Genomic DNA, 15,586 nt, shown 5'->3' on the forward strand with positions numbered 1-15,586 from the left:
ACAAGAAAACATATTCAGACAATTTTGATTTTTCACAGTATTCGTATATATTCGTATATATCACAGTTGTCCAGATAATTTATGAAAAGTTAAAATACTAAGTGTAAAAAATGTCATGCTCTAATCACCTTTGACGTTCACCTCAAAATGTTATTTGGTCATTACATGATTTCTGCCTGCTGTTGGTACTAAACTCAATTATATTACATTTGTGGTTTGCACCAGTTTTTTTCTTTTTTGACTCAGAGGTCGGTGTTGACTGAGCGAACTTTTGTTCCTAAGCCTTTCAGACATACGTCACTTGTGTAAATAAAGGCTGCTGCTGAGGTCAGAGGTCATGTTCAGAATCTAATGCTTTAGTTTGTCTCAATGAACATGTTATGAGCTCATATAGCAAACAGCATATTGGGAAGAAGAAGCAGGAGTGGTTAAATAAAAACATGAAGGTAAAGAGACATGCAGCAACCTCTTAGTATTGATCTGGCTTCTGCCTGACTTAGGACAGCTCACACATCAAATATTTACCTGCTGATACTGAGGTGAAAGTCTTCCAGTGGTGTTCAGCTTGTGGTCACACATACTTCACAAACCAACCTGAAATGAGACTAAAACTTTTTTTTTTCAACCCTACAGTGACAGGTGTTTCTCATTGCATCTGAGTAATAAAGAAGTTGAGTCCTTTTATTTTATTATTTATTTATTTATTTATTTATTTATTTATTTATTCATTCATTCATATTCTTTCAGATCTGATCATTGTAATATAAAAGTCGTTTAGGATTTAACAGGACATAATAAATACAAAGCTGAATCTCTCCTAGCCCACCCCACTCCCATGGAGGCCAACACTACCCTCCGGTGGTGGTTAGACAGCATGGCACGTAAGCTTGTTACAGAGTGTGGAATTAATCCAGCTCAAACAATAAACTCAATAAATAAAATAAACATGAAACTATATAACATCATCCAGAACAAAAAACCCTACATAATCTTAAATAACATCAAGTTATTTCTTTTCAAATCAAAGTATTGCACTTGAAGTTCTGATGCAGAGATTAACTTTTTGTGGTGTTACGCCACAGTTACCCATGATTCAGCCATTGAAAAGCAGAGTTTACTAGACTGCATACTTATTCTAACATTTCTGGGATAATTTGTTTGGGAGGACTAGTGCAGCTCGATTGTTTCAGAGCTTCATCTGCTGGGTTTCTGCATAAATTGTCAAAGCTCATGTTTTGACAATTTATGTATGAACATACGTATTTATGTATTTTTCAAAAACACCAACAACAGACTTTCATTATAAAACAGCTCTAAAATTATTGGTAAACAATAAAAGAGTTGGTTGTCTTCTTATTTTAACAGCTCCTCCATAATACACAGCAGGCACATAACAAAAAGCCAGTACTGTTCATTGGATATGCTGGCACTCACAGTTGAACCATCATATCTAATTATTAAAACATCTTAAAATCTTTTAAATACACTGAGGTGTCATTCTGAAACCTAAAACCAAACTAATGAGGCTCAGCTATTGTAATACTCATGGCCTGAATGTGGATGAGGATATCAGGCCATGAGTCTCTAGAAGGACAGATTGATACCAGGACAGTCCTCACACACTGCCATTTCTGTTTGGTGCCACAGCTAAAGATAAAGGAGCAGCCGTATTAGGAGGATTTTAAAGTAACAAAGCTTTGCCTGTTGTTCTCTTTTGAAAAAAAAAAAATACTATTGCAGCTTATTGCTAATGTTTGTTGTAGATGATTTCAGAGTTTTTCTCTGTGTCTTCTTTTAAGTCACATATAGTCAGTGAGGTGTCATTCTGAAGCCCAAACCCAGGATAAAGAGGTTCAGTGAATGTGGTGTTGAAGGTGTGAATGTGATTGAGGCTGTCAGAAGAGACTCTGTAGAAGGACAGAGTGCCAGCAGCAGCATCCAAATACACTGCTACTCTGTTAGAGACAGAGGATGAGGAGGGGAGACGACTGAATGTTACACTGTTGTTGTGGCACAAAGAGTAACCATCATGAAAGCAGCCCAGGCACCAGGATTGATCATTCCTTCCAAGCCATGAGTGGTTTGTGTCTCCTTTCCTTCTGATTCCTTTATAACTCATGGCAATATCAACCCTTCCTGTCCACTCGACCTCCCAGTAACAACGACCAGTCAGACCATTGTTACACAACAGCTGAGAACGTTCAAATCTGTCTGGATGATCAGGATATGACTGATCCTCTTTCAGATGGGTTGCCTTCCTGTTGTTGTCACATAGTTGGAGTTTTCTGTTTACTGTGTTTGTGTCGATTGTGAGTTGACAGGAATCTGATGGAGAAAAAAGAATTGCAGTTAAGCTGTGTTTTAACATTTATCTGTTTGACACAAAACTATGAGGTTTAATGGTGGATTGTAAATGAACACGGTCTAAACATATTGATTATGTAAGTAAAATGAGTGGAGGTCTGTCAGTGGTGACAAGAGGTTAGTTGATTGATTGGGTGGGTTAAGGCTGCAAGCCTGGTCAGCGCCATCTTACCCTTCCGACCATACATACATTACACAAACATCACATGGGGAAGACAGGTCAGAGAGGTATAACAATGGAAAATACACAACACAAGGAAGGAAAAACCCCACCTCAGCACTAGAGATGGCACGATACCACTTTTTTATGTCCGATACCGATACCGATATCATAAATTTGGATATCTGCCGATACCGATATGAATCCGATATAGTGTTTTTTAATCAACAAAACTGTTTTTTTTTTAATATCTTGCTGCATTTTGTATAAGTTCATACTCAAGTTTAAAACAACAACTACACTAAAGCTATTCTGTTATACCTGTATGCAAAAAAAAATAAATTTCATAGTTCAGCAATACTGATCAATCTAATAAACTTAAACCTACACCATCCTCCCTATTCTGGTATTTTAAAGAGTACTTAGCGTAAATATTAAGCAACCTAACTAATAGGGTTCCAACTCCCAGCAACAACAAAAATAAATAAATAAAAAATAGGGAACCACCCCTCACGCTCCACCTCATGATGCTTAATCGACGTAATCAACCTTAATTTGATGCAGTGTGAAAAAATAAATGCACAGAAATCAATTATTTTTCAAGAAATATTAAATAGATTCAACATCTTTCTTCAACAAAATTGCAGACTGCACAGATGGTACCTTCCCAAAGGAAAAAGTACTATAGCTTACTAGGGTATATATATTAGACTTAATAGTCACTATATACAGTAATTGACTTCTATTCATTTTACATCAAATTAAAACTTTGGGTGTCAGATAATTATTTATTAAAAGCTAGACATTTTAAATGAGAATAAGAAAGAAAAGTATGTCTTTGTGCCCCCTTTTCCCTGTTAATGCCCTATCGGCCCCCCTGGCTAAACTTTGCTAGATCCGCCCCTGCACAGTTACCAGCCGTCAGCTACGTAGAAAAAGATCCTCGAGTAGAAAGTAATATTAAATAAATTCTAACAACAGCTGATCAAGCTTAAACGTGCTTCTGTTGTTCAGCCGCTGGTTTCCTCTTTCTGGTGCAAAGTGAGCCAAAAACAAACCAGAGAGACGGACTCGCGACAGAAAAGCCGATCAGCTGATCATTAAGCAGTTTCATGATTGAAGTAGCAGCCAGAAGAGGCAGTCGCTCCATATATCGTTTGGTAAGCTTAACGCAGGAATGCTTTACAAACATTCAGAGATGGACTTACACACTTGCTTTACTTCTCTCGGGGATAACTTTATCGGAGATGAAATGCCGGGTTGCTAGCGAAGCTCCACATGCTATCCAGACCACCGACAGGTCCCGCATGCCACAGCCGCTCTATCACGTGATGCATACTGCTCCGACGTGCTAACGTTCTGAGGTGAGTTACGGCGTGTTGCAAGTTTTGTGAGGTGCTTTCGTGATATTTAATGGATCGGATTACATTTTTTATTTTTCTCCGATATCCGATCCAGTAATTTAGGTCAATATCGGACCGATACCGATACGTAATATCGGATCGGTCCATCTCTACTCAGCACATAGCACATAAATCAGCACATAGCACAAAATTCAGCACATCTCACAACACAGAAGACATAAGCTTCGAAGTGTAGGTCTGTGTCAGTGTACATGCGTATGTGTGCGTGTGTGTGTTCCGTGTTCAGCCGATAGAAAATGTCCCTTCACTCGGTTAGGCAACTGTCAACAGTCTTCGGTCGACGCGGGTTTCCTTGATGGAAGGGGAAGAGTCACAACACAGTCTTGTTATCTAAGGGAGAATTTTTGTTATTCCTGTCAGCTTTTGCCTTTAGCATCCAGCTGGCGCCAGGGGAGCCGCGTGAGATGAAGATGGTAGTGCGAACAAACTGCTTCCAATTTTACAGTAGGTCTAATGTCCATCACTGGTCAACATATCTCTCAATTCCCATTTTTCTTCTCCAAGATGTTATCCATATTGCGTTCAATAAACACAGTCTGAGTACTCACAGCCCTGCCCATCGTCTATCATGTCAGCCAGCCTTGTGGGATTTTGAACAGCTGTAGGCGCTTCTTGTTCTTCGATAAGCCAGGTCCGAACGAGCTCCAATCAGCCAGAACTCTGTTATCATGGTTCCGAATTGGTAGATGTCGTTTGATGTTCTCCATCAAGAGTATCACCAGAAACACGACGCAACAGACCATCGAGTACCTGGCAGCAAACATCTCCGCAGGACAATTGGGTTCTACCAAGCCCAGGAGTTTGTCAATTTTGTTAAGGGACCAGTTGATCAAATCCATAATTCTTCTTTAGGTTTTTAAAAGAACAAGTCTGGGAGACTCTCTTAGGGTTAGAGAATAAGCGAGACTATACAAAGACATGAGAAGCCAAGGGAAGATAAGGGAGAGGGAGAGGCAGAGAGAGAAAAGTGCGACCACCTCCGTCAAGAGCCAAGAAGAAAGTTCTGGCACAGCCTAACTATTGCAGTGTGATCTGGTCCAGTGCTTTAATAAAAGAAATTAAATTACAACTAACTCGAAATAAAGCTCCATGATGTCATGATGAGTGCTGTGTGGCTGGCAGGATGTGTACCCAAATGCAGGACTCAGAAAAGGAAAGTTAACTTAAAGCGCAGCTTTATTGCTGGGAAAACTCTTCACAGAAATAAACATCACAAAACGAACTAAAAATCACAACATGAAACTAAACATTAAACTAGCTGTTGGAAGAGAGGATGTACTGTATCTGTGCAGAGTGGATATGAGTGCAAATTTATAACCTTGATCTTGCAACAGTAGTCATATCTTCCCTCTAGTGAACCTAATGCTGTCTGTAATGTAGAACCTACTGTGGTGTTCCAGTATTCACATATTCTGGTGCCAACTGAATTTCAGCCAACAACCTGACAGCCAGTAACACATTGTTGGCGTATCGGTAGTCCACCAATCCAGATACCAAGAATAAAGAACCACCACCCAATAAAAACTATTTATTTATACTGTTTATCTTGTGATTAAAAACCACCTGACTGATTGAAATTTCTTAATCATATCACATGCTCTGGTTTAAATACAAACTAATTTCAATTCTACTCACTGCTGAGCTGCATCGCATCTGGATATCGATGAAAATTGTCACTACTTTGAGGGAAAAACTCATTCGAGATTTTACAAAACAAAAACATACTTACACTTCCTCAGACCTGGTATCAACCACTCGACACCAGCCGGTTCCAAGCTAAAGTGATACGTTTAGACAAATTCAGATCATCCTATCATTTTATATTATAAAGTGATGTGTTTATAATGTTAGTAACAAGATCACCCAGATACCTGAGAGTCTCCAGTCTCCTGAGTGGATCCTCAAGTCCGCATAGCAGCAGCTTCCCCCCGTCTCCTGTATGATTGTAGCTCAGGTCGAGCTGTCGCAGATGGGATGATGGGTTGGAATGAATAGCTAAGGCCAGAGAAGCACAACCTTCCTCTGTGATCAGACAGCCTGACAGACTGCAGACAAGCAAAATGAGATACATGTCAGTTCATGTGGGAATGCCAGTGTACAATTTAATGGTATTAGAGAACAGCATACTTATGGCTAAAATGATGATAACTCTTAATTTAAATTGTGACAATTAGCTTTTCCTTTCATTGAAAATGTGTTAATAAAATACTAATAGAATTCTAAAACTAAAGAGCCTGAAAACTCAAGACATTACTAACAGTTGCTTAAGACTGAATAAAGCACATGTCCTCCATGACTCAAATTGCTTTACCCTACAGGAGAATGAGGTCTTGAATGCACTTTTTTTTGACTAGTTAGCAAGCATAGCAAGAGAGAAAATGTTTCTTTGTTGTTGTCATCAGGCTGCTTCTAGGTATCGTAGCTCAAATAATAAACATCTCACCAGAGAGTTTCCAGTTTACAATGTGGACTCTCCAGCCCAGCAGAAAGCTTTTTCACTCCCCAAACATTCAGGTTATTGTTACTCAGGTCCAACTCTCTCAGATGTGAGGATTGGGAGCTGAGAATTGAGGACAAACCTTCACAGCTTTTCTCTGAGAGGTTACAGCCACTCATTCTTTAAGAAAAAGAGGACAACTGATCAGTAAAACGATCCACTTACTGACACACGTTAACTAATTCTACTAACTTGTTCTCCTGCTGTTTGTAGAAAATCCAGCAACTAAGATTTATGTACTTACAAAGCTTTCTTGGAGGACTTGACCACTGGAAGTAGCCTGAGAAGACCCTCCTCAGAGGGGGAGTACTTCTTCAGATCAAACACATTCAAATCTTTTTCTGATGACAGTAAGATGAAGACCAGAGCTGACCACTGAGCTGGAGACAGTTCATCCCTAGAGAGACTTCCTGAATTCAGGGACTGTTGGATCTCCTCCACTAGAGAATGATCATTCAGTTCGTTCAAACAGTGGAACAGGTTGATGCTTTTCTCTGCAGACAAATTGTCACTGATATTATTCTTGATGTACTCGACTGTTTTCTGAATTGTCACTGAGCTACTTCTTGTCTTCGTCAGCAGTCCTTGTAGCAGAGCTTGGTTGGTTTCCCATGAAAGACCCAGGAGGAAGCGGAGGAACAAGTCCAGATGTCCATTTGGACTCTGTAAAGCGCTGTCCACAGCACTCTGATATAAATGTGTCTCTGCAGATTCTCTTGATTCATACTTTTTGGAGGGTATTTGTTTTTCCAGAAGATTGAGTTCAGAGCAGAAGAAGGTCAGATGAACATGAAGAGCAGCCAAAAACTCCTGAACACTCAGATGGACAAAGCAGAACACCTTGTCCTGGTACAGTCCTCTCTCCTCTTTAAAGATCTGTGTGAACACTCCTGAGTACACTGAGGCTACTCTGATATCAATACCACACTCTGTCAGGTCTGATTCATAGAAGATCAGGTTTCCTTTCCGCAGCTGATTAAAAGCCAGTTTTCCCAGAGACTCTACCATCTTCCTGCTCTCTGGACTCCAGTGTGGATCTGTTTCAGCTCCTCCATCGTACTTGACTTTTTTCACTTTGGCCTGAACCACCAGGAAATATATGTACATCTCAGTCAGGTTCTTGGGCAGCTGTCCTCCCTGTCTAGTTTTCAGCACATCCTCCAGAACTGTCGCAGTGATCCAGCAGAAGATTGGGATGTGGCACATGATGTAGAGGCTCCGTGATGTCTTGATGTGGGAGATTATTTTGATAGCTAGCTTCTTATCTTGAAATCTCTTCTTGAAGTACTGCTCTTTCTGTTGTTCAGTGAACCCTCTGACCTCTGTCACCATATCAACATACTGATGAGGGATCTGATTGGCTGCTGCAGGTCGTGTGGTTATCCAGAGGCGAGCAGATGGAAGTAGTTTTCTCTTGATGAGGTTTGTCAGCAGCACTTCGACTGAGGTGGACTTTGTGATATCAGTCAAGACCTCAGTTTTCTGAAAGTCCAGAGGAAGTCGACACTCATCCAGACCATCAAAGATAAACAGAACCTTGAAGTCTTCAAAGCTGCAGATTCCTGCATCTTTAGTTTCAGTAAAGAAGTGATGAATAAGTTCCACCAAGCTGAACTTTTCCTCCTTCATGACATTCAGCTCTCTGAAGGTGAATGGAAATATGAAATGGATGTCTTGGTTGGTTTTGTCTTCAGCCCAATCCAGAGTGAACTTCTGTGTTAAAATTGTTTTCCCAATGCCAGCCACTCCTTTTGTCAGCACTGTTTTGATTGGTTCATCTCTTTCGGGTGAGGCTTTAAAAATTTCTTCTTGCCTGATTGTTCTTTCTGGTTTGTCTAGTTTCCGGGATGCTGTTTCAATTTGTCGGACCTCATGCTGATCATTGACCTCTGCAGTCCCTCCCTCTGTGATGTAGAGCTCTGTGTAGATCTGATTCAGAAGAGTTGAGTTTCCTGCTTTAGCAATCCCCTCAAACATGCACTGGAACCTCTTCTTCATTGTACATTTGAGATGTTGTTGGCATGTAGCTGGAGTTCCTGATTGAACAAAGAACAAATCCCATAAATTTGAACATTTGATATTAATGTAGAAGATGTAACTCTGACATTTCACATCCCAACCCTAGATAAGAGAGGCTAGGCAATGGACTAGCAGCCCAAAACCAAAACAATACATCCACTGACACAGTGAAGAAAAAAAAGAAAATTGTTCCCCCCCCCAAAAAAACCCCCCCACCTATTCTTATATGTTGAATGCCAGGATCTCCCTAAAACAGGCCAACCAGTCTTCAACCACCTAGGATATGCATTATAAGTTCATGAAAAGAAAGTGTTGTGAAGATCGGGAAATCAGTTCAAACTGCCACAGAAGTGCAGTAGTGTAACTACTTAGTGGGAATCTGTAGGACCAGATGGGCAAAGTGTGAGCAGAAAAGGCAAACATCAGGTGAGATGATTCTGGGTACTTCACCTGAGGAGGAAGGTGCTGAACGAACTTAAGGCATAGCACCAGGCTGCAATACTTGGCACAGAGAGCATTTGTAGAATGAGAAGCTCATGAGAGAAGATTCATCAGTATGGCTTCCAAGATCACAAAAAAATATAGCTCCATGAATGTTATTAAGAGCTATGCACCATTTTATGTAAGTGATGCTCGGACCAAAGATGTTTTGTTAATATCCGAACAATGCCTTTCTTCAGAAAATACTGAAAGAAGAGAAAAGCTGGAACATCCTGAATTCTCTAACAGGACGACTCACATACAGATGAAGGCAAAATTATTCCCCACCTATCAAAGTCTTTATCAAAAACTCCCCTAACTTTCCCAATTGCTTTTTTGACCATTTCATGCATGAAATATGACAACCTCAATCAGGATTTTTTAAAAGTATTTTTATTCATCTTTAGGCATGAAAAAAAGATTTTTGAACTTTTCAGTTTTTTACATGTCCCCTTAGGTGGACAACATGGGTTTTGACTTATGACTTTCACAAACAAATAAATAATATACACTGTATAAAAACTATAACATAACAAAATATGTTTTTATATATTTTAAATATATTTTATAACAATATAACAAATGTAACAAATATATGTAGAGGCTCTGTGATGTCTTGACTGCCACCCACTGGCTGACCAGTGAGTGGCAGGGTATGGACTGACACATAAGTGTCCAATGTAGTGGTTTAGGTGCAACTATACCATTAACACTAACACACATACAAAAAAAACAGCCTTTGAATAGTTGTCCACTATAGTGACCACTATGCGTAAAAGGGTTAAGTGGGATTTTCAAAATAACATTTCTCAACATACTACTTCTTGTTAGAAAGTAGGAATGATTTATGTTTGTACACAATTTCAGACTGATATCAGAAAAAAAAAACAAAAAAAACTACTAGGCTCAATATTATTAACCCCCTGAAAAACGATTTTTGAGCATTAACGTTGTAAGTCTCGCAGCTTAGAAAATCCAGTTAAAATTGAGGATCCTCTTCTAATTTGCACGCAATGTAAGAACCACAGCAAGGCTTCGAGATGTCACTTGAGGAAGCATACCAAAGACAAAAGAAACAGCTTAGACTTGATTGAAAGAATTGTTGACACTCTCCAAGATATCGATATACAAAGTTCTAATAGTATTTAATAATAGTATCTAATAGTAAGAATGAAAGATTTCAAAGTAGTGATGTGCGGATTGATACTGAAATATCGATTCCTCCGATACCAGTCATTTATATTCTAGAATCGATTCTCACATTAAAATATCGATATTTTAGTAATTTAGAGTAAATTTGTAGTTTATCATTAACAGGAACACAGTGGAAAGAAGCTATATCATTCGGATTGTCTACATTGGAAGGAACTACTTCCTCTTACGCCTTTCATAGTCATGTGCGAAATACGGCTATATAAATGTCTCCACCCCCTGGCGTGCGCACTCACAACAATGGCTGAGTGTAAACGGAGTCATGTGTGGACGTATTTTACATCCACAAACAGCCGAGACGTGGTTTGCAATACATGTGGCAAGAAAATGAGGTGTTGTACAACGCCACTAACCTTGTCAAACACCTCAGAGTAAATCATATCACAGAATATGATGAGCGTATGTTGAGGTGAACTGAAGAGGAGGAGAGGGACAGGTGCTGCTAGGGCGAGACAGACGCCTCTCACGGAGTCCTTTAGTGCTGCAGGCAGGCAAGGTTTTCAAATAGCGCACAACTTAAATTTTTTTTATTTCTATGTGATGAATTCTGCATTATTAAGTGATAAGAACAAGTAATCTGATGTCCTGTAATCATTATGACGCTATAATTTGAGATACAATAAAAGATACAATAAATAAAAAAAGTTTTTGTACAGAGTATCGGTATTGGATCGGTATCGGATCAGTATCGTCGATACCACCCTGAATTTTACTTGGTATCGGATCGGAAAGGAGATCAGTGATATCGCACATCACTACTGAAAAGACAAATGACATGACCTGTCTGGAAAGGACAGTCTTGGGCCTTTTATGTCATTTAGGGAATCAGCTTATGTAGAAGTGCAATGTTTATTGGTTTATCTGGTTATACTGGAAGACAGTGAATGATGCACAATTCATGATTTGATTGTTTATTATACTCAGCACTTTTGTATATGTTTTGTTTATAGACCACAGACATCCACTCCCGCACCTACGAGTCCTTGTACGCCCCATCTGTAAGCCTGTGGTTGCATTACTGTGCTGTAGTGTTAACGAATGACAGTAAAGAAGGAAGAACCTAATTTGAACTCCTGTTAGTTCTGACCGGCACCACTGCTATTCAGCCAACGCCTATACAGTCATTGGTGAAACCCAAATAATTAGTGGCAGACCAAGAAAACCTGCACTTCTGCTGAATTGGACTGGACATCTTCAAGCCAGACTGCAGTATGTTAAGCACAACCTGGAAAAAGACTATCCATACTGAAACCACATCCTAAGGTCAGATAAGACAAAATTAGGGCTCTTTGGTTCTTATGTTTGGAGAACATTCTGATCCACAATGCTGCACTGACAGGAGCTAGAGAGAAAGAGAGCATATTTCTCTCATATTGGCTTTTCTTCATTGACTCCCAGTTAAATCTAGAAAATTTGATGGGCTTACTTGTGGTTCCTAGAGTATTTAAAGGTAGAATGGGAGGCAGAGCCTTCATCTTTCTGGCCTCTCTTCTCTGGAAAGATGCACAGTTTGCTATTAGTATCCAGGTTCATAATTTCAACCAAGGTGATTTTTGATATTTGGGAAATAATTTTATTTCTGAAATTTAAATCTTAAATTATGCATATTTAGCAAGACCATGTTAAAACATTATTTGGTCTCTTTAAAAGGATATGGGTAAAATAATTTTATGGTCCAAAACAAAGATTAGATGAAAAATATGGTTTGCCAGTGAAATTTCAGGTGAAGATTAGACCATTTGACACCCGTGTTTTCCCAAACCCTGCCACAAGCGGTTGTAGGGTTGCAATGACGGTGTTGCTCAGGACTGTAAATACTGCCTGAGCCAGACTCTTAAAAACTGTTTTCTTCCTGGTAACACCTCTCACTCTTCATTGATGAAGTGAGGTCACAAAAGCTGAGATTTACAGTGGATTTGAGGAAATCACAAACACACACCAGAACACAGTCTGAACTTTATAACCAGACGTGGAATGAGTGGTGGGAGTGGGACATAATGTGATAGCAGCCAGGTGTTGGTTTTTTATGAACCTAGTTGGAAAAAAACACGTCTGATCTGGACACTACACTTGATCTTTATAGAAAATGTTCTTACTTCTTTGTAGAGAGTCAGCCAAGGCCTCCTGCTTCATCCACCTCAGGAAGTCATCTACCATCTTCAGAAGAGCTTCTCTGCTGCTCCTCTTCTGGTTTTCACCCTCCAACATCTCCTTATCCTTCCACTGACTCGCTAAACATTCTGGATGATCTGGACTCAGAACTTTCTGGATCTTCTTCAGTTCATTCTTCACAAAAGTGATGATGTTTTCTTCCAGCAACTAGAACAGAATACTATATTTTTTTTTAACATGAATCGTATAATTACCAGAAACATCGTATCTGGTCTTGTACAGAATTTCAACCTACAGGCCTACAAATTACTATAAAGGAACTTTATTACAAAGCCTGCCACTTCATCTATACTGGATGTATAGAAATAATGACTACACAGCTTTACATAAGCTAGTCAGTCAGTCAAATACAATACAACACTGAGAACAGGTGTTACTGTAGAGTTTTAGGTTTGTCCTCTTTATGATTTCATATTAACAATGCCAGAGAATTTTGTTGAACTGAATTACGTCAACAAGAATTTGATTTAATCTGATGAAACTGCGCTACTTGATGTATAAGGAGCTTGGAAGGACACAATCTGGACTTCTTGAAGTTTCTTGCAGACGTTTCAACTCTCATCCGAGAAGCTTCTTCGGTTCTAAGAGCAAGAGAGAGTCCCAGATTTTTAAGCCCCGTTGGGAGTGTCCCTAAGCCCTTTTGGCTTGTTCATCTTCTTGAAATTTAAGGAAGTCCAGATGCTTTCCTTCCAAGCTCTTTAGACTATGATGACTGGATGACCGAGAACCTTCACAGACATGTGCTGCTTGATGTTATATTAGTACACAGTCCTGTTTGATTCGTAGCTCAAGTGAAGGACGTTTCTGTTCATGTACAGACCCTAAATATGGAGTCCAGGTGTTTTTGATCCTGCTGTTCAGACTGACCACTAGGAACCTCTGAGCTCTCCTGATGCATCCTGTAAAAACATAAACTATTAGTTAATATTTGATATAAACTTGAACTAAACATTTGAACAAAAATCTGACCAAACTTCGGCTGCTCAAAAAAAGCAGAAATCATCAACACAGCTTTACTGTCTTCCTTTAGCTTCTATTATGTCTGACTTTCTGTCTAAATGCACTGTTTGAATATTCTACAAGTTGCCAGTTGCCAAACAATACAAAAAAATAGACGACCCTTTACTTTGAAGGATTTTGCATTTCGCCTTCACAGCAGCAACAAAAGAACTTTTAGTGAATAATGTGACTTCTAATTGTGAAGATAGGACATAATTTGTTATTTTTACTTTCATATTGTGATGCCAACAAAATGATGCGTTATTTTGAGGAAACTAATTAGTGTTTAATGGACACAAAATAATCTTATTGAAGTAATGACATCAGTGTAGCAAAATAATAACCATTATCTCTCGGAGAAAATGCTAACGTTTTCTGACACTTGTAAGTTTTCTGTTTATTTTGAAAGTATGAATTAATTCCAGTCACTTGTTTGAAAGTCATCAGGTCTTTTACGTTTGTCATAATAATTAATTAGGTGTACAAGTAAAATACTCAAGAATCCAAAAGCACATGCAAAAAACTGTAAATCATTGTTCCTGACTTTTATTGACTTTAGACCAGATCTTGCTTAAATTTTTGTCTTTCTTTTATTGTGGGTTAGATTTGAACACTTGAAAAAAAAAAGCGTCAATGTGCAACTAAAACAGCAAATAGTGGCCCAATGTAGGATCAAAATACTAGTGAAAACTAGCCCAAACTGGAGCTAAAGCTTTAGCAGTTCTAAGTTTAATGCTCCAGTCTCTTGTGGATCTTGTAAAATAAGATAACAGAAAGCTTTGTGCATTCATTAAAGGGCATATACTCTCCTGGAAGATATAAACAGTGGCACATATAACACTAAATCTATCTATTTGTCAAATTTTACAAATCTATTTGTAGTTTTAGTGTTGAAAGTACTTGTGAGAGAGTTATTCAGAACATCTTTCACAAACTCTGTACACACAGGAGGTTCGCCATCACAGAGGGGTTAACTCACTTTGCCTGTGAAGAAGGTTTCTGTGTAAAATGTCACAGTGGCTTCTTCAACTGGCTGCTATTCACAGACACACAGCTGGATTCAGCTTCAGAGGAGTCGACTCTGTGATCAATGCTGTTCTATTAAGCCTATACAATCATATACTTTTATGTAAAATATTCATTTTCATATTATGGTAACTTACTTTTTGGCAGTATGTCTAAAACTGGTGTTTAAATTATTTGGCCGTTCACTTTTTGAGGACACACAGCTGGGTTCAGGTCTCGGAGAATTCAGCATCTGATGGATCCTAAAAATAAATAGCCTTGCATGAAAAAACGTCATATGTGGATTTGAAGTTAATTCTTTAAATCAGTTAATATTGAAAACAACTCACGTTTTACTGGAGGAACTTTTTTGTTTGAAATCAGTCGCAAGTTCTTTTGAATCGTTGCTCTTTAAGGACACACAGCTGGGTCCAGGTCCAGGTTGGTTCCTGTGAATAATGATGGAGCAGTGGTGTGAGTGCTGAGCTGTGACATGGAGAAGAGTCATGGACAGTTAAAGATGGGCATCTTACCTCTGAGCTTTGGTCTGGCTCTCATGTTCCCCACACAGAGCGGTTTTAGAGGGGGGGACTCCCTCCTCTCTGTCCTCACACTGATCCATAGCAGAGCCCACTCCTTCACACAAACAAAACTTCATGAGTGGATGAACATCAGATTTGTTGGAAATGAACTGAGAACCAGGGACAGCAGCTAATAGTAGGAGACAGATAAAAAGAAAAACAGATAATACGTGGACAGCGTTTAGGTTTGTCAGCTGTCAGATAATTACACGTATGTCACAGTTAGGTTTTTATCCCACCTGTTAGCAACTCTCGTATGACTTCAGTAAGATTCACATGCATCCATTAGTTGTTAATGTGATTGTGTTCTCTCATTTTCTTAATGTTTTTTGAGTACTCAATGTCCATGATTCACCTGCAGGAGCTTTGTGTCTTACATGGGTCGACACCATTGTATTTACTTTGGCAACAAAACAGTGAATCAGGGTTCAAATAAGAAGAGTCTGCAGATGGTGAGAAGTCCTCCTTTTTGTGCTGTGTGGAGCTGCCAGCCCTAACCCTCTGCTTCCTTGTGATCTATGCAGTTTTTACTGTGAGATGAAACTCAATAAAATAGTTTCAACTGTGGTTCAACTTTGCCCATCTGTTGGCCAGGTTGAAGCAGATTTACAGCTGAATAAACTGTTCAGCAACAATTCTGTTGACACTGTGTGGCTTTTAGGTCTAACTGTGA

At 39.1% G+C, this 15,586-nt stretch overlaps 2 protein-coding genes across 2 annotated transcripts in view; both read right to left on the reverse strand.

Moving 5' to 3' along the window:
* Window positions 1-15,586, reverse strand: part of LOC146607939 (uncharacterized) — a 200,538-nt gene that overhangs the window by 171,307 nt on the left and 13,645 nt on the right. The gene's annotated exons all lie outside the window — the stretch shown is intronic.
* Window positions 1,748-14,993, reverse strand: LOC146607953 (NLR family CARD domain-containing protein 3-like). The gene is made up of 10 exons (XM_085348478.1): window positions 14,866-14,993; window positions 14,683-14,781; window positions 14,491-14,595; window positions 13,149-13,227; window positions 12,253-12,475; window positions 6,690-8,481; window positions 6,392-6,565; window positions 5,820-5,993; window positions 5,678-5,724; window positions 1,748-2,325 (listed from the first exon to the last, which is right to left on the reverse strand). Exons 1-10 carry the CDS (start codon window positions 14,988-14,990, stop codon window positions 1,748-1,750), a joined length of 3,396 nt encoding a protein of 1,131 aa, XP_085204604.1. The 5' UTR covers window positions 14,991-14,993.

Source organism: Diplotaxodon limnothrissa, linkage group LG23 (genome assembly GCF_057381915.1).
Source record: "Diplotaxodon limnothrissa isolate DT_005_m linkage group LG23, D_limnothrissa_male_GT1.1, whole genome shotgun sequence".
Lineage (NCBI taxonomy): Eukaryota > Metazoa > Chordata > Actinopteri > Cichliformes > Cichlidae > Diplotaxodon > Diplotaxodon limnothrissa.

Bases quoted from the DNA above. Each gene is read 5' to 3' on its own strand.
- LOC146607953 (XM_085348478.1), bottom strand. From the start codon at position 14,990: ATGAAGTTTTGTTTGTGTGAAGGAGTGGGCTCTGCTATGGATCAGTGT. The intron at 14,782-14,865 runs GTAAGATGCCCA...CATTATTCACAG, and splicing joins AGCCAGACCAAAGCTCAGAG to GAACCAACCTGGACCTGGAC. The intron at 5,725-5,819 runs GTATCTGGGTGA...GTATCACTTTAG, and splicing joins AGGAGACTGGAGACTCTCAG to CTTGGAACCGGCTGGTGTCG.